This window comes from Molothrus ater, chromosome 1, assembly GCF_012460135.2.
Source record: "Molothrus ater isolate BHLD 08-10-18 breed brown headed cowbird chromosome 1, BPBGC_Mater_1.1, whole genome shotgun sequence".
NCBI classification, from domain to species: Eukaryota; Metazoa; Chordata; class Aves; order Passeriformes; family Icteridae; genus Molothrus; species Molothrus ater.
In genome coordinates, this window is record NC_050478.2 from 51,873,443 (window position 1) to 51,901,163 (window position 27,721).

General features: G+C 37.8%; 1 protein-coding gene across 1 annotated transcript in view; it reads left to right on the forward strand.

Annotated features, from left to right (window-relative positions):
• The window catches only part of TPK1 (thiamin pyrophosphokinase 1), a 304,393-nt gene that overhangs the window by 102,439 nt on the left and 174,233 nt on the right, over positions 1-27,721 (forward strand). Inside the window, 1 exon segment of the mRNA XM_036407049.2 lies at positions 13,860-13,929. Coding sequence (XP_036262942.1) covers positions 13,860-13,929 — 70 coding nt within the window.

The following is a 27,721-nucleotide window of genomic DNA, read 5'->3' on the forward strand; positions in this document are numbered from 1 at the left end:
CTTGTGAAGCACAGATTCAGAGGTGTCTTTGCAGGTCTGTATGAGTGTTGTGTGTGAAATGAGGGCATTGCTGTTCGTGTTCCTTGCTGGGGAGAGCAGTGCCCCAGTGCTGGATGTTCAGCTCTGCACACAGAGAGCCATCTGCTACCGGGACTTACTCAGGTATTGTCACATGAGTTAGAGCAATTCTTTCATCAAGCCTCTTATGAGAAAGAATCCTGCCTTAAACACACCGTGCTGAGCTTGGCTGGCTGAGCTTGACCTTGAGTGTCTTAGTTAATGCATGCCCAACAGAGACATTTGGAAGTAAACTAGTAAAAAGCAGTGAGAAAATAGATATTTTACGTGAAAGTCCTTTCTTACACATACTAATATGTGTTTGTTGTAGAGTTAGATTTGGTTTGGAGTTTGTTTTTTATGTAGACTGGTTGGATGTTTGTTTATTTGTTTTTAACTCTCTAATATTCAATGTTTAAGGCTCAGGCCTGGTAATCCCCTTATATAGGGATGCTATCAGAGCCTCAGTCAAGAACTGATGAGCACAGAGAAAGAAAACTGGGTATCTGGAGAAGACAGGAGTTCTCCTCTTTTAAAGCAGGGACATAAGTGCCAGGTCAAAAGACTGACTTCTGTTTAATTCTTGTGCTTCAAAGCCCAGTATGTAATGATACTGTAGGGTCACAAAAGGGTAATGATACTGTAGGGTCACAAAAGATGAATCCAGATTAAGCAAGTAAAAATAAAATTTTATTAATTATTTTACCAGCTCTTCACTATCAATACTGATTTAAACAAGGCTGAGTGCAGGAACACACTACTTTAAATGAAAATGTTGTGTACTAATCTGGAATCTCCAGGACATCTGGCAGATAAGGTAGCATGGGATTGGTACAGTAATTCAAATCACATTTGAACATCCTGTCTTCTAATATTTTCTGTTCCTGATAATGAAGTGTTTAGTATGGACAGAGTTCATAAATTAAATAGAGTATTGATATTCTTTTTGGCCAACACTTGGCTGATTTAAATAAGGATATATTAGATATACTTAGGACATTTTTATAAGCCATATTTCTTGGGAAAATTAAACAGGGTGATAATTTGCAATTAAACAGCAACATTGAAATGGAACACTTTTTATGGTAGTGCTCACAGCTGCTATATAGTTCTTAGATTCTTTTTCACCACACCATTTGGAGAACAAAGAGCAGCAGATACAACATGTAATGTATTACCATTTGAACAAGGCTGTGTCCTGGGGTTTTGCTTGTTTGTTTCACAGGGAACATGTTCTAAAAGCAGACTTTCAGAGTAAGCTCAGGTGTGCTGAATCTAAGGTTTTGTTTATTGAACGCACAGGTTTCAACTACAAGGGGAAAATGGCCCCAAAGAAGAGGCCAATATTTCTGGTCAATAAGGATTAAGTGGTTTAGCTTATCCTCAGGGAATGGCAAAATGCTTCTGTATTGCCATCTATTTAAAATGCTAATATTTATTTATATAATACAGTTAGGTAGGAGGTAATTTAAACAAAACAAAGAATTCATACCTGATTTGCATGAATTCACTTCTGAACTGCAGACTTCAATATATGCTAAAATCCAGTCTCTTTTCTTCAAAGGAAAAATATTGACCAAAATGAGAGGGAAAAGTTCTTTGGTTTTGCACTTTTAGGCCAGTTTGTAACACATTGAAATGGAAGGCCTGGAGCAGTAACTGCATCATTTTGATAAAAGTCATGTGCAATGTACTGATTATCTTTGTAACTGCAAACTAGACATGGAAAAATCTGCTACTAAAATCATGTTTTGAATAGTTTATAACACTGAACAGTCCCAACTTTGGGGTCTGGAATACCCCCTGAGCCTCTACTTTTCCATTCACTCTATGCCCTTTTCCCTTTATGAAGCCTTAGGGAACTGCCAGAGGACAAAAGCTGTTTCTACTTCATGCAGAGATCTATAAATTAATTACCTGTTTGCAGCCTTGCTATGAGGAGAGTTCACATAGAAGTTTATTCCCCCTGAGAAAATACACTCAGTTTTGTACAGTAAACTCTAGATTGCCTCCTACAAATATTTTTATTTGGAAAATTCATGTTAAAAGTTCTTTTATAGCCTTAATAAAGAGAGAGTTTGAAATCAATGCACTTGTTTCTTCATCTCTTTATGAGCTGGGACATTACTGCTATGCCATCTTCATTCATAACCAGACTTTCCATATAGATGTTGATTATTTTCTTTTAAGGATGACAGCATTGGTTTTGCATTTGTGTTATGTAAAAGAATTCAGATGTGAAATCCCATTTAGCATTCAGAAATGCAGCTTCTAGTCTGGTCTGAAGCTGATTCTGACAGTCCAAATGAGCTTTCTTTGTGTCTTGTGATGATTTAACATAGTATTTCATCAAGATAGCTAAAAACTTCCAAAAATTATTGTTGGTGCTGATTATTTCTTTTGAAAATTCTAATTCACACCTTCGATAATATTTTAAGAATGAAAATATCCTAATTTTTGCATCCTTTGGGGGTTTTCAACTATTTTATTAAATAACAAATAATGAAAGAAATGTGTTTAAGAAAATTATATTTTAGATCTGATCTTTTATATCAGTATGCTAGCTGACCTACTTTCTTAACTATTGGAAAACTTAGCTTAAAGGAAGTGCCTAACAAGAATATTATTTTAACTTTAGATCTGTTTTGTGTGGGAAGATGTTGGAGATCAGGATTAGTCTTGATGCAAGTAGCTAAAGCTCCTCTTTTCCTAAGAGGAGCCATACATTGTAGTATCTGTGTTCCTTTTCATCCTTTCAACTGCCAGTACTAGAGTAAAAGCAATGCAAATCCACTGCTTCCATGAAACCACTCTGATGTAGATTTCTGCAAATGCCAGGGCATATGTACTTGTAGTTATTCCAAATATGAAATAAAGTAGGTAAGATCAGGTCTTCTTGTAATTTTAAATTTCCAGTTTCTTCAAAGAAACTTCTACTGCAGCTTAGCACTGCCCAAATCTGGGAGTTAAGACAACAGAAAAGATGTGGGGGTCAGTCAGAAACAAGATGGAAACTGTCAGAAGTTAAATAATAAGAGTCTGGGGGAGGGGGGAGGGTTTGGCCATATCTTTGGATGATGTTACAATTGTTTGCTTGAAAAATCTATTAAACAGTTATCTGTTAAAAGTAGGGAAAATTACTAGTGCAAAAATGTATGTAGCATGAACACAGGTTATGTTATCAAGACATTAGAAAATAAAGATCAGTTCCACTTGCATTAGGAAAATATATCTACCATCCTTGTCTGGTTTCTTGTTTGTCCCTCTTTAAGATACTTAATTCCAAACAACTTTTAGATCAAGATTATTCTCTTGAATATTTTAAGTAAATTTTCAAGTTGGTGTCAAAGCATGCTTGATTCATTGAGAAATTTATGCATTGTAATAGTCTAGTTATCTTTTAACAAAATTGGAGTTTCTGACTTTTATAAGCCCTGAAATTTCCTTGGCACACAAGTTTTTGTTAGACTATGATATAAAATGGTTGTGTGGAAATCTATTCTGTGCTCCAAGGAAAGATGTGTGTTTTATTAGCAGGAGAATTAATATATTTTGTGCAATTTAAATAAGTGTGTGATTAATTTTTTATGAGTTGCTGGCTACTGCAAATCCAATTTAGGCAAACAAAATTTGAAATATAAATGCATTACTTGAAAATATTTAATCATAGACATGAATATGAACTTATCATGCTCATTGCTTTACACTTGCGGGTTGGCTTGAATTATTAATGCATTTTGTTGAGGGGAAGCAGAAGAGACAGGTGCACTGATCTGGTTGTGATGAAGAGCATAAACTTGCTGGTTGCCAGCAGCAGGAGGAGACAATTTCTTCTTCTTCTTTGCTGTTTTAGCACAGCTTACCACCCTTTTCCAAATATTGCCTCCCTGCCTGCCGCACTTCCTTCTCATTCTGGGGTAGCGATTTCATGAAGTCTGCTATTGCTCATGCAATGCCAGATAAATAAAAAAAAAAAGCTTGTTTTTTTTTTTTCTCCTTGCAGCAAATGTAGATGTATAATCCTAATAAAGGTGATTATTTTTTTAGTCAGGTTCTTTTTCCATATAGGAATAGTCAGCTTGTTGCTAAAGTTTGTCTGATGACGGTGCTGACTGGCAATTAAAATTGCAAGCAGTTGGGGTATTCCATCATATTTGTAGCTGTTTGTTTTCCTTCTGTCAGAAATCAATGCTGCAGCAATGGAAAATAGGAAATGGGAAATGAAGAAATAAAAAGTTGCATTCAAAGCTCAAAGCTTGAGGTCAATTATATTATTAAACAATATGATTTTAAAACTTCAGAAATAAAGTCAATGTTGAAGCCTCTCCATTTCACTTGATAACCAGGAAATGGATGCAGAAAAAGCTAGCTGCACACTCTTGCAGCTACTTCACCCTCAATTATTATTATTTCAATGTAGATATTTGCTGTAGGTATAGGACCCTCATAGACAGGCTAGAGTAAATTTTTGTTAGTGAGGTGCATTGCAGTTGCAAAGCAATGAAAGCAGGTGTTTGAAAGGCTGCCTGATGGGATGGATTGTGTCTGTAGGGGTTTGATGTTTGAGACTTGATCCTTCATCAGCAATCAGGGGTTACAGAGGCAAGGTCTGCAAGCCAGGATGCAACCCAACCCTGGAGCCAACATGTTGCACTACAGAAAGGGCTTGTGAATCTCTGGGGAGTTCCTGGTATCAGACCAGACTTCAATAAAATGCAAATATATGGCTGTAGAGAGCTTGTATTCCTTCTCACTCTGGAAAATACAGATTTAAGGTCCCAGGTAGGACTTCCTGCTTTTGTTTCAGCAGCTCGATGGATTTGTGAGGATCTTACATTTGACAAATTATTCTTTAAATACATTCAAAACAAATAGTGTATCAGGAAAAAAAAGTCAGGATCAATATTATGCACTTCAGTGCATTTTCCCTTTTTTTTTTTTTTTTTTTTGTCTGTGCCCTAATAAGTGTTTTCTTACTGTTACCTAGTAATAATAGATGTGTGCTCAGGGCAAAAAGAAAAGCTGATTAAATGTTATATTATAGCTTTAGCGGTCATTTTTTCAAAGAGAGAGCAAAAAAAAAAAAGGAGAAAATAAAAAGAATAAACTTCTTCCTGATTCTTCCCCCAGTGGCATCAAGCCACATGGCCTTGTCATGAAAAGGTCACTTCAATTTTAATGGAAATGATGGCAGCAAGCACTTTATGTTTAAGCTCTCTCCTCTTGGTTTTCTCTGTGAGACAGCACAGGGCTGCTTTGCCTGTGGAGCCTGTTACAGCAGTGGGTGTAAAGCAGCTCAGTGAGTACCAGAGCTCCTGGGTCTGACAGAATGGGAGAATGACAGAAAAGAGAAGACAAAATCATATCTTAAGTAAGGCTTGTAGGAATATTAAATCTAACTCCTGACAAGAGATTACTCCAAACCCAGCAGCCTTGAATATGAATCATCATAATGAACTCTGCATCGAAGTGCTCCTGAAGACAGTGCAGAAGCTCACTTTTAGTAAAATCACAATTGCTCCCTTGCCTCTGTCTCTGACAGCACATTACTGCTACTATGTTTACTGGTACTCAAGGGTTTTTTTCTTGAATTTGTGGTTTTGGGTACATAGGAATTTATTTTTTTAAGGGTTGCTCTGTTCTTTTTTTTTTCCAAAAAATGAGCATTAAGATATAAGTTTTCCTAGAATTTTCTTTTAAAGTTTTCTTTATTTTTTTTTTGGTGACTGTAACATGTTTGACTAAAATTCAGTGGTGGTTTTTTTTTTTTGTGGGAAAAATGGTTTCTTTTTCCAAGTGTTTAATTTCTGTGTGAACTTTTTAAAGAGAAGTGTTATCTCTGTGGCTTTAGCTCAATATTGAATCAATGCACTGGAAAAAGAATAGTGTTCCTAATTCATTCTCATATTGGTTTCTTCCTTGTCTTCTCATATTTAATTGTTTAATGGATCTTGCCTCTGCTTGGCTGAGATCTCTGTGATGTTTACAGCTCAAAGCAGAGTCATTAAAGAAGCATAGCAGCTTTATAGGAAACATACAATTACTTTACCAAAAGTACAGTCATTTTACATATTGAGATCCAGTCTGGTCCATATGGGAGCATAGTTCCAGTGTTGGTGAGCCATTTGCCTCAGGACTAATGGCTACCTATGTTCTTTGATATAGATAGTTTTAGGAGTCATGGTTTAGGTATAAGAGATTTGTAGCTGGTGGATCTTTCTTGGATACACAAACAGTTTTAGAATAGCAACCCTCTGAGTGTGACACCTCAGAGCTCACATGCCCGCAAGTCTGTGATACTCAAAGAACTATCACTAACAATGAGGCCTGGGCTGATACTCCCACCCCACCTCCACACTCCTTCAGGTCAGGTGCAGCCTTGCCTGCTGGCAAAGGGATTTGATGTTAGCATTTCACTGAACTCAAGGGGAATTTATGATAGGTACCTTTGCACAAATACAAAGGGGTGTTTGCATCATTTTACCCGTGTGCCTCTGAATTGATTATAGTATAAATGTTACCATCTCAAATCTATCATTAATCATTGTTATAATTGTAGGGAACACGATCAAATTGCTCTGTAAATATTAACTACTCCATGACTAAGTGCTGCAAAGCCCTTTTGCACCCTTATCATTGCATCCAGAGCCTTTGCACCCTTACCCCCTCTAGTATTCCCAGCTTCCATATAAATAATTTCAAATTGCTTTTAATGTGATTTTCTTTTGTATGCTTTCGTCTTTGCATCAAATAGTAGAGTGAACCTTCTCATCAAACTATATGAAGTTGATGAATATGAATTGAATTTTCACAAATTCATATTAAACCCTGCTTTCACTAATGTCTTTGATGGTGTTTCTTTAAGTAGCCAAACCACTCATTTGCAGCTTAAAGATAGACCTACTTTAAATAGCTAAAAAGCTTCGTAGCAAGACCGATGTCCAACCATAAAGCAGATAACTATTATGGACTGGTAGCTGATTTGCTAAACAGAGCTGCAGCTGACAGAAGAGGGATGTCTGCAATGCCCTGTAATTGAAATGGAATAGTAGTTACAAACAGTCCTGATAACACAGGTGGAAACACATAGGTGGGAGGCAATAGTTTGAGATGCAGTTTGATACCCTTTCTAGCAATCCGCAGCTGTACAAAGCCATGGGTTTGTTAAATTTATTTTTGCAGGTTCTGCAGGAAAAAGGAGAAAATGAGACAGCACATAAATACAGATTATGCATTTTGTTGTTGGTAACTGCTATTTTTTAGTAATACTGGGACAAATATGTGTTGGCCCTATGTATCAAGCCAAGCAAGCAATTCTCTGTGTATCTATCATTTATTTCACATATGTATTACTACCTGCACTCCAAGTCATTAATTAAGCGGAGTTCTCTTATGCGTAGATTTTGCTGGCAGGTTAATTATGGTTACCAGGCTACTGGATCAATAAAGGAATGAGGGAAAGAGATTGCATACCTATGTTGTGTGAAATTAGAAAAGGAACAGAGGGGCTATACTAAAGCAGTTTAAGGATAGTTGTCACGAGTTTGAATTTAAGCAAAAAAAATATTTATTTCAAGATAGGTTTGGATAGGAATAAATTTTAAATGCTAATTGGAAGGAATAATAGAATAGGAATAATAAGGTTATGCTTTTCTTTCCCAGGTATTGGTAATGTTTATAAATGTATTCCCTTTCTATGCACTCATCTTAGGCTGCAAGAGTTGCATCTCTTCTGTGGAGTCTTTTGTCCACCTGAATTTGCAGGGCTGTTGAATACGATAATATACTTGCTCCTTTTCTGCAAAAAGTATGAGAACTTGTTAGCTCACAGCCAAGACCTCTCTTTTTTGTGTTTCATATGCTGCTCATATCCTGTCTCGGAGGGACAGGAAGATTTTTATATTTGCCAAAGGGGTAAATATAAAGTGAACTGTTTCCAGTGTTTTTGTTGTGTTAGAATAATTTTTATAAGAACTAATAGTTAGCCCTAAAATGGTGCCTCAAACTCAGTAAAGGGAAATACTTCACTGGTTACTAGCAGAAGATGCACCATTTAAAAGGAAGGGCATTGCTCAGAAAGGCCTCTGTCTCTTCATTCAGGCTGCCTTTGAGAAACTCTTAGGATGGCTTGATAATATGCTCTTTATATAACTCTTCCTTGGCATAGATGGGGCTGAGGGGTATTTACTCTTGCCATAATTTCAGACATGGCAAGAGTTGGACTGAACTGAACACATGCTGCTCCAAATAACTTGGGAAGCAATTATTGACAGTGTCATTGAGTTCTCCCTCCTGCAGAATAAAACAGTTGATTTTTTGATTATATCTCCATGCCCTAGTTCCCTGACTGACACTGGAGTTATATAAGAAAGGAATCCAACAGATAGAAAAGGTGGTAATTTGGCAGACAGAGCTACTTCTGAGCAGTGGAGCTTAACACAGAATATTCAGATTGTAAAGGTAGTAATTTGTGGTAATGCCAAGGAGTGCAAATTCACATGCTAAGCTGGGGCTGCAGTTCACTTGTGTCCTTGTCCTCTTAGCATCATCTCTTCTAATAACAGAAGCATGAAATGGTACCATGGGGCTCTGCAGCTGAGCTGGGTAGCCAAAAATCACAGGCCTCCTCTGCTTCCAGCTGTGCTGGTTGAAAAAGCTACTGCATATCACTATGTTTTTTCTGGAGGTGTTGGTCCTCCTGACCCACCAGAGCTCAGTGAGCTACTTGGACAGGAATTTTTTATATTTGCTAATATCAATAATATAAACTAATATTATATTAGTTAAATATAATATAAACTAATTCCTTAGTATGTGTCACTTCACAGAGGCTGGGTTAACTGCCTCTAGCCCTTAGATAATTTCTTTGGTGACTTAGATTTTTCTGACGTACATAAGCCAGAGCATGTGCAGCCCACCTAGCAAATTTGAGGGGCCTGCCATAATATAATGGTACTCTTTGGGGCAGAAGAGATGGTAAGAGCAAGACCTTTGGTGTTCTGACTGGCCACTTAAGTTATTCTTCACTTTATAAGCCTCACCATCCACTTTGGTCACCCTGGAGGATAACTTGCCTTTGACCAATTTGTGACCCTTAGCACTTCATCCATGTCACTTTCCACCTTTTAATTTTTTTTTCATCATTTGTTTTCATGTTTAAATTGAAAACATCTCAGAAGAAGGTGTTTCTGTTTTCAGAATGCCAACCAAGAAAAACAAAGCCCAAATCTTGTTCAGGTCCTTCAGTTTCTGCTGAAATAATTAATGAGGTTTTGTGTGAGCTGTTGCGAAGTGCCTAGAGATTCTTAGATTTGCCTACACAGTTGCCATGATGCACCTTGGCCAAATAGTTGTTTGTAAAGCAATTTTGTCTCTAATAAAAAAGGCACTGCTAAAAATCAGTTCCTATTATTTTTCATAGAGAATTTTCCATCCAAACTGTAAGCTTAGAATTGCTGACCATCTCCTTAAGCACTTCCAGGTAATAATGATACATATTCTTCCAGCTAAGATATATCATTAGTTTTTGTCAAGCAAAGCTTAGTTCATAGCTATAGAAATATATGATTTACTGGCCTCCAGCCAATCTATTAATTACCTGCTAGCTCCTTAATGCAATTGAGGCTTTGTTTGATTTCAGTTGGTAAAGGATCAGTACCTCATAAATTGTTTCTCTAAATAACTTTACAATGCTATGGAAGTTTAATTTATTTTTTTTTAATAAATAAGAATAAATATGTAAGGGACAGCTTTAAATTGCAGTTATATAAGGCAACTCTTTCGATTTGAGATATCAAATAGTAGCACCATATCTGTGTGAAGAATATCTAAATGTCATAGATCTGTTACTTAGGCACCTTCCTTTCTTTGGGAGAATCTCAGTACTTTTACACGTACCAGACTGAAGACTGGTTTGTTTTTGTCCTGGGTTGGCTTATATGATGCTTGTATCCCCAACTGTCTGTTCTGTTGAAGCTGGGTAATAAGTTTTGCACCTTTAAGGGTTGTTCTGAGAGTGATGGACGAGAGAGAAGCAGCGCAGACTTTGTGATCAGAAACTGCACTTGCTCCCCCACATCGTGCTCCTGTACTGTGTTGTCTGCAGCATGGACAGACAGCAGGGCAGATGTCTCCTTTGCTTTTTAGTTAGTTTTAGCTAGCTGAGGCAGAGAAGTTCCCTGGACACTCTGGGTTTTCTTTTTCTTGGACCTGTTTAAACCTGCTCAGGCCTGAACACCCAGAGGAGCACCAGCAGCTCACACCTGTGGCCCACCGGGCTGGGCCTGGGCCACGGCATTTCCAGTGCTGGAGGGACTGATAAGAGACTGAGTGAGCCAAGCTACAGCCCACGAAGGGGACTTTCTGAGTTTGTCATCTCCTTTGGAGCAGCAAGAGATTTTATTGCTTATTATTGTTCATTTTTTTGTGCTGGTGAAAGCTTTGCCTGTTAAATAAACAGTTTTTTCCACTTTTCTCCAAGGAAATCTTTTCCTGAACCAGTTAGGGGAGGGGCCACTTGAATCTGCTTTCTAGAGGAACCCTTTTAGAGGCTTTTCTCCCAGATTTGCTCTAAATCAGGACAGTTTTGTACTGCTTGGTTTGGTTTGGGTTTTTTTGGTCACATTGTTTTAAAATTGTAAGATCAGATGAAGAGATCTTGGGCCAGGTTTCACTAGTGGTAAGTCAATTGAGAGAATATACAATAGTTAAGGCTCTGGCTGTGTTAAAATATTTGAGACCAATAATAGATTTTAATCTCTTTTAATGTATCTCATCCCATTTTTTTTCCCAGAAGTTATAAGCTACTTATATTTTTTTTTTTTAATGTGGGAGAATAGATGGAAAACTCACCATTTGCAGAAGGAAAAAGCTGTAGCTGTCTGGAAATGCCTAGGAAACAACCTTTAAGCAGGTCATATACCTTAGGTCCTAGGCCTTGCTTAGATGCTTCTATCTGCTAAATAAGCCAGTGGACAAGGATTGCTGAGTTAGGACAGTATTACACACTCTTGCAATGGGCCATTACTTTGTTTTGTGTGAGCTGAACTCCCTGAGAGAACAGGTATGTCCAGGTGCAAGGAAGTATATCAATCCATTTTCAGCTGTAACCTCCAGTGAAAGAAGTTAAAATCTTCCAGTCAAACACAGCAGGCAAAAAGTAGCGTTCTTGTATTGTGATGTTGTATTCATCAGACTGGATGAGGCACTTGCCTGAAGCAGGGAATCACCATATTAAGTGGCTGGCAAGCTTCTAGAATAATCTAGGAATTATTTCACCTAATAAGATTTCTCAGGACCAAATCTGCTTGACCTTGGCTTGTTAATATGGGTTTGGGTGGAGGCTGTGAGGAGTGGGTGAAGTGGTTAAGGGGACAGAGAAGTGCATGGTCTGTACAAGAAGGCTGAGGCCAGGAGTGCTTGCTATGGTGGGTACTGGAAAGTGCAGCAGAAGTTGTGCTAGAAGCAGTACAGTGCTTGCTCTCCTGCTCTGCTCATGGCTTCAGCCTGAAAGAAAAATAGCTGAGGTACCCAAAGTCACCTGTGATGAACTGGTAGCTTTTGCTTTGTCCTGCTTCCTTCTTTCTCCCTGCCCCCCAAAAAAATCCTCAGCCAAGGTTACTTGGTACTGCACACTAGATATTCATTTACAAACACTCCCTGTGGGATTTTAGCACCCACATAGGAAAAAATGACTTAAAGATGAGAACAGCTATAGAGGTGATCTCTGTTGTCCCAATTTGTATAGGCTGGCTAAGTAGGGGAGAGGTGGATTGCCCGTTGAATGTGCACCAAAAGGAAAGACTCAGGTTTGTATCATTGCTGACAGGTGGTTCTGACTGAAAAATAAACCCAAAGGAAAGTGGCTTTGGCTGAAAATTGGATTCTTAGCAGCAAGAAGTGCCTGATCTGATTGTTTGTACCTTTTTTTTTACTTATGTCTCCTCTTTTTTCCCCTTGGCCCTGTGACTTTCAGCCCTTTCAGTATTGCCAGTCAGTCTCTCTGTGCCTGGAAGGAACACTCTGCCCTAGCATGGAAGCAACAGCTTCTTTTATCTTGAGTGCTATAGGTATCTAACTTGTGCATATCAGAGCAAAACTGATAAAGACTGCTAAGACAAGATGGTCATTTTCAATTTTTAATAGCTTATCAGCTTTTAAAAGCCTCATGAAAGAGCTGTGTGTTAGTTAAATGATGATTAATAGGGAAGCTTATGAAAAAAGATACAATTAATGTTTGATTTTGTTATAGTGTTAGACTTGTCTCTTTTCTCTGACTTTAATCTGTATAAACAAAAGGATCACAAGAGAGCAGCTTGTCTCTGCTTGTTTAAATCAACTGGAATTAGTGGCACATGCCCTTTGTGGTCCCCAAGTTAGGTGGAAGTGCTGAAAATTATTGTGGTTTTGTACCAGGATAGTCCAAGATTTAAAGCTAAGACATAAACCACTTACTTTATATCAGAAGAGTCAAACAGTCTGTGGAAAAATATAGGAACTGTAATAAAGTTAACATTTTTGTGTCATAGGAGAGGGGGAAAAAAAGAAAAAAAAAAGGTATTGTGATTATTAACTCTTGGTTATTTTTCTTTCCCAATTGTTATGCAGATTGCTGTAGAGCCACCATAGGGGACTTCTGCCTGGGTGAGAAGATAGTTGTGTTTACAGTGCAAGTTCTCACCTGTGACAAGGTGGAGGATCCATCTGTAGATGGAGGGTCGCCTTTTCAGGTTTTAATACTTGCCTGTCTTGGAGTTTAAGCTGTCTGGGCAGCAGGTTCAGACAGATAGAAATGTAATAAATGAATCTGATTCGTGCTAAGAATTGTAACTATATCAATATTTTAGAAAATATTTGTTAAAAAGTAATAGAGGGGAAAAAATGTAATTAGTGTCACAAAACAGATGTTTTCAGATGTTCATGAGAAAATAGGATTCAGGATGTAGTTTGAGATAAGTAAAATCCCAAAACGGAATAGGCCTTGGGATAATTAGGGAATCAGCCTTGAAATGGTCAAAATTGGGATAATTCCAGGTATCTATGAAATAATAAGGCTTATTTTTGGGATATAATGCTGGCTCCTATAACACAAAACTTGAGGTGCATGTGCAACCTGTGGGGTTGTTCAAAGGACACTGACAATGAGGAGAAGCCTTCATCAGAAGAGACCACCAAAAGCCAGAAGACCCCTTAGAAACAAGCGGAGCAGGCGCTGTGCAGTACAGTGATGTAGATTTCAAGAATCGAAAATAGGAGGAGATTTATGGGAAAATATTGATGGATATGTATTAGCATACAGTATATAAGTTGTGTTTGGATTCCTTTGTTTTTTGTACAGGAGGCAGGGTGAGAACCCCCCCCACCCAGTACCCCGTTCGGGTTTGTACCCCGGTCGGTTTTGCTTATGCTTTATCCAAACCATTGCCAAATTTTTTTTGTATCTGCTTGATTATATTTGATTGTATTATTTTATATAAAATTGCTGCTCAATTAAGATTGTTGCTAAATTCAACTTGGTTGTTTGTTGAATTAGACATATAGAACTTTATTCATAACAGAAATAAGCTATTTGTAAGTGCAGTGGCACAGTCAGATGAAGATTGGCACTAGTCTGATCAAAACAGTTCAAATTTCTATTTAGAGAAACAGGGAAAGCAGTCAAGTACCAGAAGCTAAAAGCCATACAAGATCTCAAGCTTATTCCCTATGCCACTATGAACAATTAATGTACACAGCACTGTCAACTAGTTGTGGGTTTTTATTTATAATGCAAATGTGCTGATGTTCTCCTCCTTCACTTGCAGCTGCCCTGAGAGCTTGTGCTGATGGAGGTGCCAATCTTCTCTACCACATCACAGAAGGGAGCCAAGAAAGGTATGTCAGCAATACATTTGAAGTCATTGAAGCCATCTCTTCTCAATGAAAATAAAATGTGGAGTAGGATCTGTTCAGTTACTTAAGTGGCTGCTTGCTCTGTGCGTGGTACTTTAATGAACTGTGTCACGTAGTATAATATTTTCTCCGCATTATCCTAAAATTTTATTCTCAGCTCCAATTTATAAAAACACAGGTAGTCTGAAACACCATTTTCCCTGAAGCCCACTGGTCTTTTTTATCTCTTGAAAGCTCTGCTCTCAGTCTGTCTTATTTTGTGCATCCATCAGAGTTAGGCCTCTAAAAAAATTTGCTGTGCCCCTAGCAAGGGTTGCCTAGAGGAGCATCTGATGCTTGTCATCATGAGCTGAAACAAAGTATGTCCTCTTCTTTTTTCATGAGGCCTTAGAGGAAATCTACTTACTTAGACTTCCTAGGAAGTCTTTTTTGTGAATTTTTTTTTAATTAGCATCAGGGCATTATAAATGACCAAAGGCAAGTACAGACACTATAAATATGTACACTAGGTGAGGAAATATGACTGAAAGAATATGGTCTTGTTTTCTGCAATGGCATTTAAAATTGCAAAACATCCCAGGTTTCTGCAGCAGAGGTGTTGAGTGGGGGTTGTGATGCAAAATGATTCAAATGATTTCTTATAGTTGTAGTGGAACTACGAAACATTGTGCAAACTTAGCTTACTAAGGATTCTTTTTGCTTGTCTTTAGGATTTTCAGGTTTTTTGAGCAAGAATTCATAAATAAGTATTTTAAAAAAGTGAATTGATACACTGACTCTTGGAGCAAAGTAATGAGAAAGGCATCTGATAGAACTTACAAGCTTATGAACAGTTTTATTCATATAGAAAAATCTGACACATAGTTTGCTTTTCATCTAATGGAAAGTGTATGATGGGGACAAGAGGAAGCTCAGTTTCCTCCTCTCCTTCAGAAAAAAAGACAAGAGTTAGAGAGGAAGTCTGTAGTCCAAAAGTAAAAATTATAGTAAAAATTTCTTCCCTTGTCACCTGTGAAAAGTTTATCTAAAGTTCTCCAACTGCTAAGACTGAAGCCTGGGAAGCACTATTGTTGTAGACTATGTTTTATAAAATTCTCTTTGTCCTTTTCTAGTAGTTGCTCACAGAGCCATGGAAAGAAAACTTAGGCAGGTGTCTGTTTGAATTCAAGACTAACTTGCAGCAAACAGTTCTCTTTGATAATGGTAATGCTCTCCAGAGAGCAGCATTTGAGAGCTTTTGCTTTACCTTCTCTGGTAACCCATTCATCTGTTCTGCACATATTTATGTTTGCATTAAATAAATATAATTCAGGGGAAAATGGATGATTATACTTTGACTTAATAGTCCTTTCAGTCTTACATACTTGGCCCTTGGAGTACTCTTTTCCTCTATCTTTCTTCTTCTCATCTTAATTGCTTTGGCTGGATATATTTTACCTTCAAAGCAGTTCTTTTGAAACAAAAAAAAGGAGTGCATAATTTGGATTTTTGTCTTTAAAGAAATCATTCTGCTGGAAAGAATATCCATTTACTTCTCTGAAGTATTTTTTCTTTAAATTCCCTGTCCATTATAATTAAAGAGCTGTCTGCTCAGACTGTACTGACATACTAATAATTTTTAATGCTGTCTTAACATTTTAAAACTATACTATATTCAAAGCCTTGATATCTAACTGTGTTGTATCACAACCTAAAAAACTAATAGTCCTTTAATTTTAAGGATATTATAATATACAACAGACATAAACAAAGAATTTGATTGATATTTTGGGCTTGATTGTCTGTGACACTAAATTTTATGAAGAATCCTTTAGAATGGAAAATAGCGATAATAGTTTGGGAAAAGAATAGCTTGAAGTATGGGGCTTTTGTACTGGAGATAAGTGCTGTGTACTGATGCTCTTCCTTTGGAGATAAGTTCATATTACAGATTCACAGAATAGGTAAAGTTGGAAGGGACCCCAGTGGATTGAAGAAGCCCTTCTTGTCTTTGACAGCCTTGGCCAGCTTTAATTCTAGATGGGTCTTGACCATTTTTATCTCATTTATACTCACTGTGACAACCTCCCTGTATTCATTCTAAGTGTCCTGACACTGATTCTATTTCCTGCCTCTAGTTCTCCATTTTCTTGCCTACACTCAAGTAAAGACAGGAGTTCCTTGATCATCCACAGGCCTCTTTCCCCTCGGCCTGATTTCTTTCTCACTGGGATGCAAGATGCCTGGGAATGGAGGAAGTGATCCTTGAATATCAACCAGCTTTCTTAGACTTCTATTTCCTGCAGGCCTCATTCCCATGGGATTCTTCCAAGAAGATCCTTGAAGAGGCTAAAGTTAGCTCTTCTGAAGTTCATGGTTACAATCTTACTGCCCTGCTTCCTCCCTTCCCCAGACTGAACTCCACAGTCTCATGGTCACTACAGCCAAGGCTGTGCCCATCATTCACATCTCCAACAAGGTCTTCTCTGTTTATTAGTATGAGATCAAGCAGCACACCATTCCTTGTGGGATTATCCACTTCTTCTGTCTGGAAGTAGTCATCAAGGCTTTCCAGGAACCTCCTGAATGGTTTGTGCTTCACTGTGTTGTTTCTCCAGTAGATGTCAGAGTAGTTAAAATCTCCCACAAGAGCCAGCACCTGTGACTTGGAGGTGTCTTTGAGCTGCCTATGGAAGGTCTCATCAACCGCCTCCCCTCCTGCCTGGGCAACCTGTAGCAAACACCCACAACAGCATCACCCTTACCAGTCTCTCATTTTATCCAAGCTCATAAGCCCTCCACTCCCTCATCATCCTCACCAAGACAGAGCTCAATCCATTCCACTCATAGAGGGCGACTCCACTACCACACCTTCCCAGTCTATCTCTCCTAAATATTGCCCCTCATTTGTCCTTCCCAGTCTATCTCTCCTAAATATTGCCCCTCATTGTCATGCCCCTCATGACAGCATTCCAGCCACAGGAGTTATCCATCTCTATAATCACAGTGGGATCTGTGACTGCACACAGATCTCTCCTTCCTCTGGTTTGTTTCCCATACTGTGTGTGTTGGTCTATAGGCACTTTATAGAGGTATTTGATTGTGTCCATATCCCAGAGGGATGATGCACAGTCTTTCTACTGCTTGTGTCTTTGGATGCTTGTGTTTAATTCAGGTATTCCCTCTTAAGCCTCCTTTTGCTGCTCCCATGGTTGCTGTAGTTCTTCTTCAGTGCTGAACAATTCTTTAACTTGCTTTTTATTATGTTGGCCTATGCCAGTGGATGAAAAGCAGGAAAGGGTGATTCAAGAGCCCCCCACCTCCATCTGTTTCCTATTTCTCCACTGATATCTTGACTTGCTTTTGTGCTAGACCCATCAAGCAAAGGAAGTTCACACCTTCCTCTCTATAGCATTGCACAGGCTGACATAGCAATGAGACTTTGTCATGGGTTTAACATATGTAAGATGTCATCTGTCTTCCTCTGTTTTTGTGGTGTTATTTTTATGACATTTTTATATTGGTTTTCCCATTTTCTCAAAAAATCTGAGTTGCAATTATTTTTGTTTAAAAACAAACCTGTCCAAGAAAACTTTAATTTTTGTAAGCGCTAACAAGGAGAAACCATGCCAGTTTTTTTCAATGATACGTTAAAACAAATTGCCTTTTAGAGCATGAGGGCTAAGAGAAATAACCAAAAGGGGAGGATAATTTTCCCTTAAAGAGGCTGGTCCTTGGGACATGTCAGTACTGGGGACATGGGAAAGGCAGGAAGGCAGGAGTGGAAAAGGACTGAATGCTGGTGCTTTTCTCCCTCAGAATCTACAGTCCAGAAAGGTTATTTTCCTTAGACTGTTTACACCAATTCCCACTTAGAAATAAGGATTACTGCTAAACCATTCTTGATTGCTAAACATTTGTTACTAATCAGAATTACAGGTGAGTTGCTGATCTTTATGGGTTCTTTGCTGTGCCTCATTTTGTCTGCCTTGCCAATCCAATTTTGAATTTTCTTGAGTCATTATGAAGCACTGTTTTCCACTTCAGCATTAAGCTGTTGTTTATCTGTATCACACTGCAGAACTTGTTTCTCAACACCTTGTGATTACATCTCAGGACATTGATTAACCTGGGTGTCACTGGCTTTGGGGTATACAAAGGTGAAAATGCATTGAAAACTATCATCATGTTGGAACTTTTAAAACCAGTTCTTGTGTCTTGGATGCTGTTTCCCAGAGAGATATCAAATCCAATGTGTACTCAGGTTTTGCAGTGTTAAGAGCATCAGGTCAAAGAGGGGGGCGGTGAGCTCTACAAGAGGAAGGATAAACCAATCATGAAAAATACTGTTTCTGGAGTTCTGGTTAGTATTACAGACTGACTGTGTGACACTAGCTGACTTGCCTACAGTCACAGAGAACATCACTTTCACAAGCCTTTCAGTTTCTCTCTGTGAACTATATAAAATAGAGTAGCAGTAAAACTGGAAAATGGTAGCATTTTCTACATATTAAGCATAAATGAGGTGAACTCAGGTAATGCATGAAAACACAGCTGCTACTATACAATTCTTCTCTGAACTAGCTGTAAATGCAGGCAGCTTCCAGAAGCTCTATGGGAGTTTTTAAAAATTAGGAACAAATTTTGTAGACATTTCCAGTTGATGCAGCTGCTAAATTTCAAATACAGACCTCAAAAATATATTTTTACAATCAACTTGTATCTGTGAAATCCCTGTCATGATATAGTTCCACTTCAGCTTTAGCTTGCCTAACTTCACCCATCCCTAGGCAGAGCTCTGTGCACTCCAGCTTCTCTCTTAAAGAATGGGCAACTCTTCTTCCCCACCTTCCTATCCTGTTCTTCCTAAAAAGCCTGCATCCCCGCATTGCCACACCCAGTCACATCTCTGTGATCCCAACAAGATTGTAGCTCTGCAACTGCTCACAGATCTCTTTGTGTTTCTCCCAAGCTGCATGCATTTTTCAGGGGGTTTATTTTGCATCAAAGTTTGAAAGCTAAAGAAAAGTTTAACCTTTGAAAAGGAAAACTAAGCTAATATAACTTCCATGAGGAAAGGTAGCTATCATCATATATTTGCCTGTGTGAAAAGTGGAAAGATGAATCATAATGTCTGTATATTTTGAAGGTTTCATGTGTGCCTTTTAGCAATTAATGAGGGTTAGTAGTCCCTTGGCTACTTCAATTGGCTATTTATAGTTTACACTGAATTTGGCTAATCTAAGAACCAGTGCCTCCATTGACAAGACAACCAAAAGAGAAACCTCTGGACAACAGCTAGCAAAACCCATCTGCAAAATGAGATCTATTTTTCCTGAATAATCTTCTACTCGTGGAAAAGGGGGTCCCTAATAAGATTATTAGACTGAGAAATTCATGCATACTTTGCTGTATTCCATATTGGATGAGAAATAGAGTACTTATGAAGGTAATTAGCCACTGACATAACTTAATGTACAGTTGAGAGGAATTCTTTGCTTGAACTCTTCAGATTAAACTGAGTATTGTTTTTAAGGCATCCTATATTCAGGCAAAATTTAGGGCACTGATGCAGAAAACACTGAATAAGATTATCTGAGTAGAGTTCTACATGAAGAGTCCAATGATCCTTTCTTGTCTTTAAAACCTATTCATTGTATGATTTGGGGAGGATGTGAGACAGTTATATTCATGAAGTTTTTGCTTTATTCGTGTTGATATGAGAATATGTTTTAGTACTGTTTAAAAAAAATATAAACTCTGAAACTGTGAGGTCAAAGCCAGCCCCTTTGCTGCTAGTAGTGAAGAATTCTTTGATTTGAGGGATTACAATCCAAAAGCCAAGAAAGTTGGAAGCTCAGGCAGTGCTTTATTTGTCAAATGGCTTAAAGGAAATCTTTTACATCAGACATCTTTGCCTGACATAAAAACTATAGCAGTGTTTAAAGATCAAAATTAGAGTCTTGTGTTTATCCTAATAAATTCTGCAGGAGTGTTCAGGAAAAAAAAAAAACCCTATCCACAGTTTCCTCCTTTAGGAAATACCTGACCTGGGATCCATTTTTAGAAAACAGCCAGGCACCAACAAATTTAAAGAAACCAAAGAAATCTATCTCTTAGTGTTTGGAAGGATTAATACATTTGAAGTTACATAATGTGTTTGCTTCAGGTAATACAGATGAGAAATTCTCAAGATACTTCAGGATCGTGTAATTTTTTGCTTTTTTCATTTATATCTTCAATTTAATTACTTTCACTCGATTGCATTTTCAAATACATTTATATTCCAGTAGCTGTGCACTGTTAAGATTTGTTTCAGAAACAGTGAAGAGTTGAGGTAGCAAGGCATGAATATCATGAAATATGCATAGTTTCAGTCCTCAATTTAAACCAAAATTAGCTTCCTATATTGGAAGGGGTTTCCTGAAAGTATTAGGGCAATAACATCACTAGGCATATCAGACTTTTTGGTCTCTGAATCAAACGCTTGCAGAAATTATGAGAGTTGGAAATCACTGGTCTATTTTTTTTTTTTTTTTTTTTACTGCTAGGTTCATCTTCATATTAAACAGCTGTATAAGCCAGACCCAGGAGTATGTATTCTTCTGGAGTAAATGAGTTATTTCTATTCACTTAATCATCTTATGCTATAAAGGAAAAATCTGGGAGCTACACCACCATTGGTTGGGATTCACTTGAGAATTTTAGGAGGGGCAGAAGTACTCTCTTACATATCACAAGAAGTGGAGATATATTTTGAGAGAGACACCAGCAACTGGGTTTACTTGGAGGTGCTTTTAAGTGAACTTACTGCATAAACCATAACAGAAAATGAGCAAGTTTTTGGGGTTTTTTTATCATTCTCTCAAACTGAAAATCAAATGGCAGATAATAAAACATATGGTCTCGTAAATATTAGCAGTATCTAGGTGAGATTAAATTGCTCTTCATGTCGAATTTCTATTGCTTTTGCTACTCAAGATGGTAATTGTAGAATCATAGTAGTATTTATGACTGAAAATTATGGGAGGTGACAGCATTGCCTGTTGTGACCCATGAAATTTAGATCTCTAATAGAAAAAAGGTTTTGTAGTATCATGCCCTTGCAGAAGCTGTGAAATGCCTGGCTTTTCATCCCTGAGGTACATGTGTGTACATAGATGTATGAATGCCTTGTTTCTTTTATGTTAGGAGACAGTGCAAGCAGGTAACTACCTTACTACAGGAACCTGCTTTCTTTACAGGAGAAGGTAGAAAAGAAAAAGCAGTGCCCAGTAGAACCTCTGGATATGATTCACAAGAGGCAGATGTAGATGTAGCAGGTTTTGTGTCAAGCAACAGTGAGAGTATTATCTACAGGTTAAAGTGGAGAACTGGGAAGCAAGACTTTTTTTGTGTTCCTTTATTAATTTGCCCTAAGTCATGCATTGAATTACAAAATCATCTCACATTCTCAGTTAGTCACCTTTAAAATGCAGGAAAATAGTTCCTAATAATAAATAAAATGCTCTCCTCATTCACATGATCTCATCAGAGTTTCTGATACTTCCTTGTTAAAAGATGAGCCATTGTATCATTCCTCATGAGATCAGTATTTAATAAGGAATATTAAGTCCTGGGTGGAAGCTGACTTGATCTCCATGAGTGCTCCAGGGATCTTCATGCTTTGGCATAAATCCACTGTTTGTTTTTTTTTTTTTATTTTTCACATACCTCAAGATATTCAAAGATGGCATTAGGACCCTCTTTCAGTCACTCAATAAACACTAAGCATGAATCTCTGCTTTTTTGAATAATTCTAATCTTGCTTAGGAGTAGATAAGAAGGACCAAAACATAAGTCTGGGGAGATGGAGTGATGAGCAAATACAAAACAGGTGAACAGTTCAACTTCAGAAACAAGGTCTCCTGGCTGAAAGTGATGTGTTTTGCCCATAAAACTGCTCTGTCCCAGTAAGAGCACCATAAACCAAGTTTAAATTTCCTACCAGGAAATCAAAGGGCCATGATTTGTCCAGAACAGTAGATCTAGAGAGAAAAAAAATAAAAAGGCAGGGGGAAAAAGGGGGCTAAGAAAAGGAGAATAAAGGGACACTTTGAATTAATCCCAGATCTTTCAATCAGAGGGTCTGTACTGCTTCATCGTAGTCTTCAAATAGCTGCATCTCTGCCCCTAGTGTACTCTAAGCAGAGGAATGTCATTGCCATCTGGGTGATTTCTGGCTTTATGACATGGTAAAAATCATTTATGGCCACACCAATGCTAGAGGTTAGGACTTTGCAGTGATAAAATATCCGTGCATTGAGTCACATCTGGAGCAAGCAGGTTCAAAAAGACTTCTGAGCTGGCTAAAGAGTACTCAGCATGTTATAGTGGTTTGGTCTGTTGTGCATAAGGAAATTCTCAGGATTCAGGAGAAGCTGGTTTTGTGTATAGTGTTAGGGTGAAATGTATGCCCTTGCTTCCTTTGTATCTCTGACTATCAATAGAAATTAAGGATTAAGCCAGCAATGCTTGTTTTTATAGAGCAATGCTTGTTTTTATAGAGCAATGCTTTCTACAGATGTTAGGGGCAGTCTGGGGACTGGGAGTTTTCCTGTTCTTGAAACAAAGCAAAACTAGAAAGTTCTTACAAGCCTCAAACCAAGCTGGGTCTTTGCTGCAATAGTACTTGTCATTTAAAATTTAAAGTACAGATTTTATATTGAACATGTCAAGAATGATCTTGGATTTGAAAGAAGCTCTGTTAAAACCTGAGAAGGCCAAGAGCAGTATTCAATTAGGGAGCACAGAAATCCATGTGCTATCAATGCCTTAAAATGAATGTGTGTTAACAAATGACCTTGAAGTTGGCTAATCTGCTCTGTTGCACTTCAGACATTTAGGGGGAGGAATTACTAGTGATATAAGACCCATTCATTCTCTTTTTTGTTTTTTTGTTTTCTTTTTTTTTTTTTTCATAGCCTGGAAAATGTTGGGGAAGAGCAGGTATAGTCCTTTTCAGCTGACTTCAAATTACAGTATATTGCCTAATGGGACTGAACACAAGAAATACCCATAGATAAATTATTCAGATTAGTTTTTGCCATCTCTAAAGTGTTCTTTTACTAAACTTATTAGTGATTGTTGGAGCATAAACATATTCTGGGTGTTTATTGCTTGGTTTTCTTTCCTATTCTCTTTCTTCAGTAGACTCTGCTCTCTTTCTATAAATATGTGAATGCCAGAAGTTCTGACTTTTAACAATTTGCATTCAAATGGACACTTTTATTTTCAGAACAGATGATTCTATTATTCAAATCTGTTTAAATTTAGTGTTAGTGAAGTCAGAAGTTTGTGAAGGGGAGGACTTTATGTATTGTAGAATATGATGAGAAGTAAAACTTGAGAATATAAATCCATTCTTTATTTTTCTTAGTTGTTCTGGTAAGATTTGTTTTTAAATCTAATTGTATTCCAAGAGTGGTTTCGTTTTACAAATGGACTCTTTTCATCTTTTCATTCAAAAATGTTTTGTGCCACGGTTGTTTTCAAGAAAATGCTATCAAGAACAAGGAACTGTGTTCTAAAACTGTGATCAAGGCTCCTTTTTACAGTTGATAACTGAGAATATTTAATAAAGTTACTTTTTAGGGTCAAGAGTTGAATACCCTGTGCCTCTTCTGACAAGGATAAACTATAGAGCAAAAACTGCAGAACCAGTTGCAAAGCCATCCTCATGAAGGGTTGAGCATCAATTAATTGCTGGTTGATGGAAAGTTGGACTAGATAAGGTTGCCAGTCAACCCAGCAAATTCTGTCATTTAAGACAGGAGGGTTAATCCTTATTAAAAAATTGGAGCTCTGAGCTGTCACAGAATAAGTTTTGTTCTGCTGCCAGAAATAACTTGCTCAAGCATGTGGATAATGTGTACAGTGGTACCTCCAAAGCTGCTCTTGGATACACTTATATTCCGAGAAACTCATATCTCCTTCAACTAATAGTTCATACAAAAATCACACTCCTGGGTGTGCACACTCCTCTTCAACCACCATATGGCCTTATTTAGATAACAGCCTGTGCTTCATTCTTGCAAAATGGTGGAGAAAAAAATCTTATAATGCTTTGAGTTAGTTGTGTTAAATAAAAAAGGAGATAAATTGCTGTCTCTTGCATACAGACTTTAAAAAAAGAGTTTTAGTCAAGATAACTAAATGTAGTGAATGTCAGTTATAGAGAAATGTAGAGAATTCTGATTTTTGAGCAAGGGAAGAAAGATCTATTTTTGATAACAGATAAAATGAAAATACATCAGGCATTAGTGTTAAAAGATAGTCAAAAACCTGTAGGAAATTAGATAAACTGTACAGAAATAAATAAATAAACAGAAAAATGTCTGATCATGCAACAGGTAGATTAGATCCAAGATTACAGTGTCTTAAAAATAATAAAAATGAATCAAGGTCCACTGGGGTTGTGTTTTGATGCTTTTCTGCCTGTGTGGGATATTCCACATGAGCAAGTCTAGAGCCTATTTGCAAATGGGTTTTGGTGTCTCTGCAGAAGTCTGGACCAGTATCAGCACATCTTTCAGCTCTGACTCATTAACTCAGCTATGAAATAGGGAATGTTTCAGCTCAAATATGCACTAAGGCACTAAGATGGTTTCTGATACCAGTGTGAGCATCTTCTGTGTGCTGTGGGCATTGCCTTTACTTGCAAATATTTTCCATTCTTCTTATCTTTTTGTAAGCACTTGTGTACATATCAGCACTTCAGGAAAAATTAGCACTGCAAGGATGTGAATAGAAGAGTGAACTTTAGAGAGATGAGAGAAGAGAGCAGTAGATAAAGGGCTGGACAACAGCTCTAGCACACCACCAAAATACCTGTATGTTGCAACACATTCTGAACATGCAAACATTCAGAATAAAAATACATCTGTCCTGCACCAGTTCTTTTTGGCTCAGATAGGGGCATGTGTATGTACTGTACAAAGAAATTATGGAAGTGAGCTACGGAAGAGACGCATTCAGCTTCTATTGGCTTTGGAGCGATGTCCTTGTTTGTTCCTCTGAGTACCAAGGAATATTAAACTGCTTACTAAATAAAAAGGGTCAGACAAATAATACTTGAGAAAGAATACAGCTGAATGTGGTTGAAAGTTATGTTTCATTCTAGAGAGAGAAGAAACAAACCAAGACTGACCAGTGACTATCTCGGTGGGCACACAGCATGAAGATCCTGTAGAAATTCTGTTGTGGCTTTTTTCAGGATTTTGAAACTAACCTGGTGAATGAGGGGAACTGCAATTCCATGCAAGCTTGTCAGTCTTGTTAACTTTTTACTGTTACTTAGTTATTTTTCTTTATTGTCACAACACAGAAATAGATGGGGCCTGTGCTTGTTGAATAGGGACACAGATTGCCTTTAGGACAAATTCAGGACGTTCTATTGACTTAATTGGTAACATACTAAGCACTAGATGCCTAAGCAATTATAACCTCTCCACGTATTGCCCTGAATTCTTGCATTATAACTAATGTTTTACATAATGCATCACTTCTCCATGGAGATTGCAAGCAGAGAAATCACCACAGCTGGATCTAATGTTTTCAGCAACCTGGTATTGTTCCAACAGCCGGTGAAATAGATGGAACAGCAGTGAGAGTCCTACTGTTGCTTTGTCAGTAACCACATCTTCCAGAGACTAGGATATCATCCATTTTTATCCCTTTTGCTTAAAAAAAAAAATCCCAAACCAAACAAAAAACCTTTTTACTGTGTAAATATTGTTTGAGCGTCTATTACTCTGATTCCAGCATTGGCAATAGTTGGAAATTTTTACTGCTTACTGTATGTGAAGCAGCTTTGAGGTGCCCACAGAGTGATCAAAATATTTAGATTATTTAAAATAGTAGCAGTAAGATCAGGAATGAAATTAATCCTGTAGCAATAAATTATTCTTGGTCTAAGAAGAATTCTTGGTTTATTCTTGGTCTAACTCTTGAGGGATATCCCACCTACACAGAGTGCTTAACTCTTAAACTGCCTGGCTTTCCCTGGTGGTTAAGAAACTCCAGCTGGAATAAGTTTCTTTCTTTTGAAGAAGAGCTGAGTGGGGAGTTGAAGGTACTCACATCACTAGTGACTAATGGGGATGTGTAGATAAGATGTTTTGTATCAGAGTACACATGTGCATGCAGTTTGGTCTTCGTTTTCTCCAGTGTTTTGATCTCTGTGTAAAGAGTATCTGGCAAATTAAAAAAAAAAAGAATAGAAGCAATAAAAAAACATATAGCTCTTCCCCTTCATTTGTTCATTGTGTTTTGCACAAATTAGAGTGACTAAGTGAAAGGAAATGTAGGGGTTTGCACCTTGAGACTAGATTAACCCATTGGTGTGGAGAGACCTAATAGGATACCAGAGAAGAAGACTGATAAGGATCAGCAGGTTAGAAAAGGTGTATTTTTATGGTGCTTGATGTATGAAGCAATGACAGAGGGAGTAGCAATGGTAGTGGATAAAAGTTTGTGCCTTTGGACTTTCCCTTTTTCCTTCAGCATAAAAAAGAGACTGGTATGTGAGTGTAGCTCAAAATATATTCTATGAGACTGGTAGGATTTTTAGGTCAGCTTTTGTTCTTTTGGGGTTTTTTTTTAAGCTTTTGAGTGGGTAGTAGAGTGATTGATTGTTTCTGCAATTGGTGTGTGTTACAAGTCCAGTGACATTCATTGTTCAGTGGTGGACATGCAGCTGTGGGCCAGAGCAATGCCTGTGGCTGTCATTCCCTCTGCACAGAAGTGAGGCCACTCTACAAAGGCTTGGAATCATAGAGTCTTTAAGCACCAATGCAACAGAACCGTGAATATCTCTGTTTCTTTGTGAGCAGGGTTTTTGCCTTGGTGTTAGGTGGATCTAAACAGGTTAGGGACAGACCTGATCAAAAAAAGGCAAAAATTGGAAGGGAGGGCTAAAAACAGGGCACAAGGAAAGAGATGGAAAGGGAGTGAAAATGTTTTTGATACTAAAGCTGAGAAGGAGAAAAGTGTCTGGAAGAAACCTAGCTAATGACTCCAGTGGAGCAACTGTTGTTCTGTAACAAGAAAGAAAGAAAGGCTTTACGATTTTCCTCTGCAAGTTCCAGCAGTATCTGTGGGAGGATTGATGTTTTCTAATTTTGTAAGCTGCAGCAGGGGTGTTAAATATTGGTGACAGATCAGATTGGAATCGTGCACATAAAGGTATTTTGAGTGGTGAGAGAAAGACAGGCTGTCCCAAAAAGATATCTGAAAAGACTCAGTAAAGAATTCAGTGCCTTTTTCTTTCTTTTTTACTAAAACATCATCTGTGAGGTTTGACAACAAATGGTTGTAATTAATGAAGTGACAGTGCAGATGTCAATATCTCTTCTTTCTGATGCATTCAATTGTAGGAAAAAAAGAAAACTGTGCAAAAGGTGATTTTGGGGTAGTTTTGTACAGGAGGGAATTGTATGAGGAGCATGCATGGATTGATGTGATTTTTAGTTCTCAGAAGGAATTCTCAGGATGATGAGGAATCCATTTTGAGGAGTTAACATTCCTAGCAAGTGAGTTACTGGACCAGCACCTGCTCTGCAAGCACGAGTCTGTTCTGATTGGCACCAAGGGGCCAACATGAATCCATTGTTGGAAGCTTTGCAGCAAAGCAATGAAAGGAGTTGTACAAGCTGTGGTTCTGCCTCTCATCTCGTAATGGGGTTACTGCTCTCCAATTTCCATTCACAGTCACAGTGTTTCAGCTTGAACAGCACTTTCTGACAAAGACAGGAGC